The sequence below is a fragment of the Photinus pyralis genome, unplaced genomic scaffold, assembly GCF_008802855.1.
Source record: "Photinus pyralis isolate 1611_PpyrPB1 unplaced genomic scaffold, Ppyr1.3 Ppyr1.4_LG6, whole genome shotgun sequence".
Lineage (NCBI taxonomy): Eukaryota > Metazoa > Arthropoda > Insecta > Coleoptera > Lampyridae > Photinus > Photinus pyralis.
Genome location: NW_022170663.1, coordinates 11,629,115 through 11,637,225, shown reverse-complemented (window position 1 = coordinate 11,637,225; position 8,111 = coordinate 11,629,115). Strand labels below are relative to the sequence as shown.

Sequence of the window (8,111 nt, the reverse complement as noted above, 5' to 3'; positions counted from 1 at the left end):
TTCTGCTATTAAAAAAAAGTGTTGTATTATTCATGACGATAAAACGATAATAAATAACTATAATTACACAAGCCCAAAGATCAATTTAAAAGCTAATGATAAAATATATATGCAATCAGGATACAATAGAAATTGTAACACCTTCGGAATCCATTTTACGAATACATTAATTTTTTGTCATTGCCCTCTCAATACGTTTTTAAAAGAAACGCGCTTTAATTGCAATCGATAACACAATTACTATTAACCTATTACACTATTAAAGAAGCATCAACAAACCAATTCAGAAATCTAAGAGCTAATTAGTGAATTATCGATTTTTTTCAGTACCTTAGTTATTATACTATTGTTATATCTTAGATGCGGATATAGGGAAATGTGGTATCAAACGTATCATGTAGATTTCGAAAATCCGATAAATATAGCGTGTTCTATTCAAAATAAGAAAGTTGTTACCCACATTGTGAAATGAAATGATCATGAATCATGATAATGTTTTCGTAGATCATGAAAAACTATGCTAAATACTTTTAAGTAACGGTTTGCGTGAAACAGCCTGTATATAGCAACAGAATGATAGCAATGAGGATTTACGATAATTCAACCGTTCTAACTGGGAAAGAAATCACCATAGAAACAATTGTCGCAATAATGGTGACTATCGCAAAATCTACCAGCTCGGTTAAACCGGTGGAATTATCGTAAATCCCCATTAACGTCTAATTCTCAATACCAAAACGACATTTCAATATAAAAAAAAAGAAAGAAAAAAATTCCCCCAAATACTGCAAGCAAAAATGTGTTTGAAACTCAATAATTAGTTAACTAGACAAATATTAGTCTTAAAAAGATCTACAACTTCTATACTTAAGATTGGCCCTGGCGTATCAATTTCCCAAAACTCCCAAAATTTGCGTTTTTTCTTTTGGATTTTTTTCTCAGCAACCAACAACAAAACACAAGAGGTTGGAAAATGTCTTGAGTGCACAACTGATAATTTGGAAAAAAAGTACCCCACAAATTTCATGAAATTGTGACAATTTTTGCTGTCCAGAAAGGAAAGAACGTTGCAATTTTTTTTTGATTATTCGAAAATTTAGGATTTGTGATCTGCACATTTAAAAACAACCAGATAAAAAATTTCGTCAAGATCAGAATTTTTTCCACACACCCCCATTTATTACTGCACCATTTTGTGGCAGCGAACTTTTATCCAGAATCTGAAAGGGGTTACTGAAACACCTAGATAAAGTCGCTAATTTAAAAAAACCGAAATTTTTGAGTCACATGTAACATTTTAACCCATGGTTTGATTTAAAAAAAAAAGGTGTAATAACCAAGGTAAGGAACTTACTACAAATGCAGGTAAGCGATACGTTAAACAGCATGCAAGTGCAGTGATGGCAAGCAATAGAAGCAAAATATAAAAATAGATAGCATTGGTTAGATACACACAAAAATAAGAACACAACAACTAAGCACGAAAGATGGCACTATTTATTGATCACAAAATATAAGACAAAACATAAAGTACAGAAAACAAGCGATACTGAAGATGAAAAATTATTGTCAGAGGAGACTAATTGCGATGAAATAAATAAACCATATATACAGGTATACTGCTTTTTCCTCCAGGAATTATAGACGAGTGAAAATACTTTCGTATCAATCACAAAGATAGTATAATTAAGATTAAGGTTCTCTCTTTTTTAGAGGTGCAAACTCAACAACCAGGGATAATGATATATGTATACAAACCCTTGAACTGGCATTAATTATAAAATGTAGTTTTCACAAATTTCAGACTGCATGCAAACATTTTCAAAAATCCAAAATATTGTAATAAACTTTTTGAGTGAGAATTAATGTCAATACCTTAATGTGCCTAGAAATATAGTTGTGTAGAAAAATTAGCATTTTGTAAACATCTTCCAAGTGTTCCTTGTTCTTCCGTACATGTCGAGGGGCCTCCTGGATAAACCTGTAATTTATGGCTCTCTAAATCATTTCAAAAAAATTCAAAAAATTCAAATTAATTATCTATTGAAATAAACTTGAGTGAAGTGAATTGTTCAAAGAGTACTGTGCAAATTTTAAAATAAATCTTTCTTCGTCTGTTGCATTCTTCGCAGATTCCTTCTTCTTTCTTGGATTGCTGATCTCATTACTGAATGAAATTAGTGATAAATTGAGAAAGAAAATCTGAATGAATCATCAATATCAAAAAAATAATCAAAAGTAGTTGTTATTAATCTGAATTATTGAAAAATAATAAAAGATTGATTGAATAAAATTGCTTTCAAAGATACTGGTTCCTGTAAATAAATCGCGTGATATTAATTCGCCATATTGCAAAGCACAATGAAACGTAATGATTGTCAAATATGTTACCTTCGTAATAATTGTACTATGTCACCCAGTTTTGATGGAACCGAAAGATCCATTTCATCGTTTTGCAACAAAAGCAGCCGACTTCGAATGTCGCAATAATCCGTGAGTAGGCAATCTGAAATTGAAACGATCAGGTGACTACGAAAGCTAAATGGAACTCACCTTTCGATGCATTTCGCAGTTGTACTTTGTCAAACGAATTGCACAAGTCATTGTAGGAGTTCCCTGGAAACGTCCCGCTATAGTCTTGGCGATGCGCCATTGTACTGAAAGCAAGAATACAACATTCAGATTCAGATAAAATATTATTATTACACATTTGTCAGTAGAAATAATCCACGAATTTAAAAAATGATTGAAATGCAGAGAAACACTCAACAGAGTAGGTACTTCACGATGATCATCCTGTATAATTCCTGTTAATGTGAAGTATATTTTACAAAGCTGGGCAAAACCGCTCTGTCTAGTCCCTAGGAAAATTCTTAAGTTATACAAGAAGATTTCTAGGAAGACCTCTTAACAACATTTTTTTAAAGTTTTCTAAAATTCAGTTTCACATTCCAGACTGGACAGCGGGAAACCAGGAAAATACCCGCGAGGAAAAGAGACTGCTGATTTGTGTATATTATGAAACAGTTTTTACTAGAAGAGTGGAAGATCGCCAACTCTGATCCATTTGTGAACATTTATCTTTGTTTTTCACAATAAATTACTATTATTATTATTAAAGGCACAGCTTTTAGGGACCAATAAAGACTTTAAAGGCTCAAAAACAATCTACAAGACTCTGAAAGACTCTCAAAAGCTCTTAAGAGACTTTTTGAGATTCATGATACTGAAGCCTCTTATAAAAGACTCAGTTCGTAGAACACTCTTTGTGTATAAAAGACTCTCGAACATTAGTGTAAATGAAAAAAAAATTTGTAAGATCAAAGAAGTTTTACGAGCACGGGATTTTAAGAAACTTCCAGAAATAATTCCTGGCATGATTTCAAAGGAGAAGATTCCAGAGGATTTGATTTCCAAGAAGATTACTACAGTGGAGTAACTGTTTTCTGTGGGAAAAAGTGGCAAAATATTTGTTGGTTTTTGATTCTTCTTCTTCCCCTTCCCCCCCAACAAAGGAGCAGTCAGTATCAGTCAAACAGACAGAAGCGACTAACACGTATTTGACACAATTCTAAAAGGAGAAATAGATACTGAGAAAACAAATTCAAATAGAATAAACCAACTTTGGGCAATAAGTCCTACTAAAACACATTGGAAGTAGCTAAAACCTCCAGATAAGTGGTGGCCTCGATCGTGGTATAACATACAAGACAACATTAATGAAATCATTGCTATTCCGAACACATTAGGTACTTGGATATTTGTAAATGTATAGTGGGTTGGGTTGGTAGAGCACGAGATAGAACAGTCCACTCAAAAATAAAAATTAAAAAAAGTAAATAAATAATTATTTATCCAAAAGTAAACATATCTCTTTAATTGTTTACATATTGTACTCACTCACCTATTATAATGTCATTATTTTATTAGTTTAATTCGAGGTTTAAGTAATCATGTAATCATTGGCGGCTCGTGACATTTCAAGTTGGGTGGTGTGCTCGAACCACCACCAGTTTAATATGATAATATTAACCCCCAAGATTAACCCGATAAAAACCAGTGAGTGCTTCTTAAAATTGAACACTTCCTCTGTATATTCACTTAAAAAATCAATTCATTACTTTATTGTAATAATCAGTAGAAATAGGTAATGGTACCGGCACGTAAGAAGGCATAAGATGACGCATCCCTACTATTCATTTTCTATTAATTGCACCTACTGGTACGCCACGGATCCAGTTGGCTCTTCCTGCAGAATCTGCACATAGCCTTCTCATGTGCTGCTAGCAGTAAGTAATGCAGTTAAATAGCAGATGAATAAATCTGGGCCTGTCAAATAAGTTTAATTAAATATTCGCACTTTATTCTCAGTTACTTGATTTGATGTGAAAAAAAATACACTTTATAAATTGATATACACGGTAATAGTGCCAACATCAACTAAAATAAATAAAAGTTAGTTCAGATGGAAAATTGAACCTTCATAGAATACCATTGATAGAAAACAACTGAAGTCCTACTTCAAGTTGCGGCTCATCTTCACGTTCACTTCGGCTATGCCCGATTTACTTTGTGTTTGATTTCATTATGTTACGGAGCTACTCTCAGCTGCAGTTGGAAGATGACTTTCTAGAAATTATTTATCATACCCAGAAAGAAATTATTTAACAAAATACTACTAGACAAGCCGCCCCTGTTTATTGTTATTACAAAACTGCATTTTTTAGGTCTAGTACAAAAGTTATTGTAATAAAAAGTGACTTCATAAACTAAAAAGAAGTCCTACGAGACGTTTACGATATGCCTCCGTGAATAAGAGAAAGCTCATTCATAGAGAAAAATGGGCACTTCTCTGTGCTGCCAATCGAGCACATTTACAATGAATCCGTAAATCAAACATAAATGTTTTAGTAAGCTATGCCAACAAATTACACGTCATTTGTTACTCAAGCATGAACGACAAACGAAGTCGGTCTGTCTACAATGTTGTCAATAGCTGAAGGGTTGGCAAATTCAATTGTTTACATCGCCCTTTAGAGTTGCAGAAAAAGTTAGGTTAAGTTTGTATTTACCTTTGGGTGCTGCAGAAAAAATGATCCCCCCAATTGCTAATCTCACCACTACCACTTACCTTTCCAAATAAGGTTTCCTCGAAAAGCAAAAAACTGTGCACCACTACATTATGTAATGCTAATTACACCGAAAATTCCAATCTATTTGCAATTACACCAGTAATTAAAACGCGAAAATGCAATCAAGTGAGTCATTAGGATTTTTCCTCCAAATAATCGAGCACACCGCCTATGCACAAAAAGGTCACGCATCTAACTGTAAAAAGGATTTAAAAGGTGGACATTCTCTTTTACCAATTCGAAAGGATATGGGTTGTGTTTGAGGGCAGAGGTTTAGCCCCCATTTTTCCTTTTAAAGTTAAAAGGGTCGTGGGCAATTAAAATACTTACATTGCTAGCTGCACTGCATTTAAATAGATCGCGTGTCGGCACTATAATTAGAAGAACGAATTTCGCACTTTTTTAAAAAAATTACTGCAGTCACGATAAATAAATGTGTATTATTTTATGTATTAGTACATGTTGGAGCATCCTGGGTTTTCTTTAGGGGCAATTTCAGGTTGGCAACTGTCGTTGGTGATATGTGGTAATGCGGGAAAATTCCCGAGGGAGTTCTTGGGTGTAATTGTAATTGGTGGCGGTGCGGGTGGCGGTTTTTTATCATCGAAGGCAAGAAGTAAAGGCCGTTTCGGTTAGTATTATTTATTTGGGCGTAAAACAGGAATGGTTCTGGTGTGTTTTGTTTGCGCGAGGTTGGCAGTACGCGAATGTCCCTACGTCAACCAATGAGCCATCGGAAGAAATTGAGAGCATTTACCTTCAGCTGTGAATTTGTTCCCCTTTTATGTGACATGGCGTCCGAGAGGAAAGTTAGACGTTAAGCGGGCAAAACCGTTATTACTGTTTATATGCATATATGACGAAGCGGCTTTTTGTAGAAGCCAGAAATCATTTCTAGACACTTGCATTGATGGTAATGCATGCAAGGAAAACGCAACGGATGAACGATGGGTAGGGATTCGCGGAAGCATTTTATTACAATTCCGATTTTTCGGGATAAACCCAATGCTTTAATCTTGATTATACAATGTAACCTTCCATTTTCTGTTCACAGGTACTTCGAAAAGCATCAGACCCATCCCTACCAGGTAATGTATAAACAAACCCCAAATCGACGGTCTTATGGTCCGATTATACTGAATTTTCTCAATTTATCCCAAATTCTCGACCACCATCACTCAAATTATTATATCATTCTCGTTCTACCCCCTTTACTTGCAAAATTGTAGCAAAAATAAAGATAATTAATAAATATGGCTACCTGTCAAAGAATTAATCTAACCTTTGTCATGTTTTTCTCAATGTAGAATTCAAAGTATAACTCAAAGAGCTACAGCTCGAGCGGTGATAGGTACGAACGTATTAGAGACTCACCCAATGGAACTTACCGATCGGATAGTCCGGACTCACAATCTCCGCGTGACCGGGACAGAATCTACCAATCTAAAGGCTCCTATATACAGAAAATACGTGAAAAGGAGAGAGAAAACAGAGACTACAAGCCTACGAGAGATAAATATTCAGGTATACAACTCTTCGCGCGAAACAAGTTCATTAACTCGTCGCCCGTTCCAGATTGTGCCAGATCGCCGAAGGAGAAACGTAGGGATTTGGAGTATAGAACGAATCACGACAGGAGCGAGTCGGGCGTAAAGACGCAAAATTCCACGTTGCGCGACCGTAAGCCGATACACAATAATTGTGTCGATAAGGTGCTAACGTTTGTCATTTGTAGAGTATGATTAAATTATAAACGATTGTGTTATAGAGGGAAGAACGCGAGAGGATAACTCGAGTCGGCGATTGGTCGGAGCATATCAGCTCGTCCGGTAAGAAGTATTATTATAATTGTAAAACGGAGGTGTCGCAGTGGGAGAAGCCGCGTGAATGGATCGAACGGGAACGCGAGAGGGACCGTTTTAGGAATAGGGAGCGAGATCGGGACGCTGATCGTAATTATAGTAGCTCCAGTCGTTCGAGTGCAAGTAAGTACGGGTACACAAGCAAACAGATTTGTTAAAACACAATTTTGATTAAAAGGAAGGTGGGAGGGCATTTTTCAAATACGAGGTGTGATCTTTATTTTTGTTTCTGGCAATACTTTCTTCTTTTTGCTGTACAGACTAGCACGACCAACACATATTCATCATGCATTTTAGTTGGCTTCTTCACCTCTTATTTTTTACTGGCTTTTTTTTCCCCTCAGCGGCCAGGCGGGGTTCACCCCTACTTAGGACATGGTCTTGCTCCCTCTGCGCATTTAAAGGACGACTTGGAGGTAAAATCAAACAAGGAAACATCCTCATTACACCAGACATTAGATTCATTTTAATGAGAAGTATCCGTAGTTGGAATGGAATGGAAACTTATTCAATATACCTTTTTCTTTTTGCCCACCCTATGTGTTGAAACCTATTAAATTTTTAAAAAAACGCAGCCTTGTACGAGGTCTGAGTGATGAGATCTCAATCCCTCAGACGGACGGATGGAATTCACACAGGTTTAAGTTGTATTTTCCCTGGAAAATTCACTAAAAAGATTATTCTGCGCATGCGCGAGTCGTGTTACTGTCAAAAATGTCAGGTACACAATAGAAAAAATGTAATAAATAATCACAGGAATGTGGGAAAACATGCTGGATTCAAAATTTTAAAGAAAAATATGCAGCGCCATTAAAACAATGTTTGTTGTCCCATTTTTGTAATTACACATATTAAAAAGATATGTTTCCTTACTTTTGCCTAACCCGTTTTCGTATCTTATCGTTTATGCGCTGTTTAATTACACAGGGTGTTCAAATTTCCATGGAAACTCAGTTTCAGATTTATTATCAAAGGTAAAGACAATTTTTTGCAAATCTTTTTGTAAAACTATGATACCATAATCAAAGTTTTATTGGTCAACTTTGTTTTTGAGTTATAGACAGATTAAAGTTTTTGTACACTTTCAAAATAAAAATACACCCTTCTTTTAATGGAA

At 35.3% G+C, this 8,111-nt stretch overlaps 2 protein-coding genes across 3 annotated transcripts; one reads left to right on the top strand and one right to left on the bottom strand.

Moving 5' to 3' along the window:
- Nucleotides 1–1,396: 1,396 nt before the first annotated feature.
- Nucleotides 1,397–5,648, bottom strand: LOC116174750. 2 transcript variants are annotated; one of them, XM_031492725.1, is made up of 4 exons: nucleotides 5,132–5,389; nucleotides 2,554–2,657; nucleotides 2,392–2,506; nucleotides 1,397–1,981 (listed from the first exon to the last, which is right to left on the bottom strand). In XM_031492725.1, exons 2-4 carry the CDS (start codon nucleotides 2,651–2,653, stop codon nucleotides 1,822–1,824), a joined length of 375 nt encoding a protein of 124 aa, XP_031348585.1. In that variant the 5' UTR covers nucleotides 2,654–2,657; nucleotides 5,132–5,389; the 3' UTR covers nucleotides 1,397–1,821. The 2 variants fall into 2 exon arrangements, with proteins under 2 accessions (XP_031348585.1, XP_031348586.1); XM_031492726.1 differs by lacking the exon at nucleotides 5,132–5,389 and adding an exon at nucleotides 5,463–5,648 and having other exon boundaries at nucleotides 1,404–2,315.
- Nucleotides 5,649–5,823: 175 nt separating this feature from the next.
- Nucleotides 5,824–7,167, top strand: LOC116174749 (WW domain-containing adapter protein with coiled-coil homolog). Its single transcript, XM_031492724.1, has 5 exons — nucleotides 5,824–6,083; nucleotides 6,187–6,220; nucleotides 6,440–6,656; nucleotides 6,708–6,844; nucleotides 6,901–7,167. The coding sequence occupies exons 1-5, from the start codon at nucleotides 6,043–6,045 to the stop codon at nucleotides 7,150–7,152; spliced, it is 681 nt and encodes a 226-aa protein (XP_031348584.1). The 5' UTR covers nucleotides 5,824–6,042; the 3' UTR covers nucleotides 7,153–7,167.
- The last annotated feature ends 944 nt before the right edge of the window (nucleotides 7,168–8,111 follow it).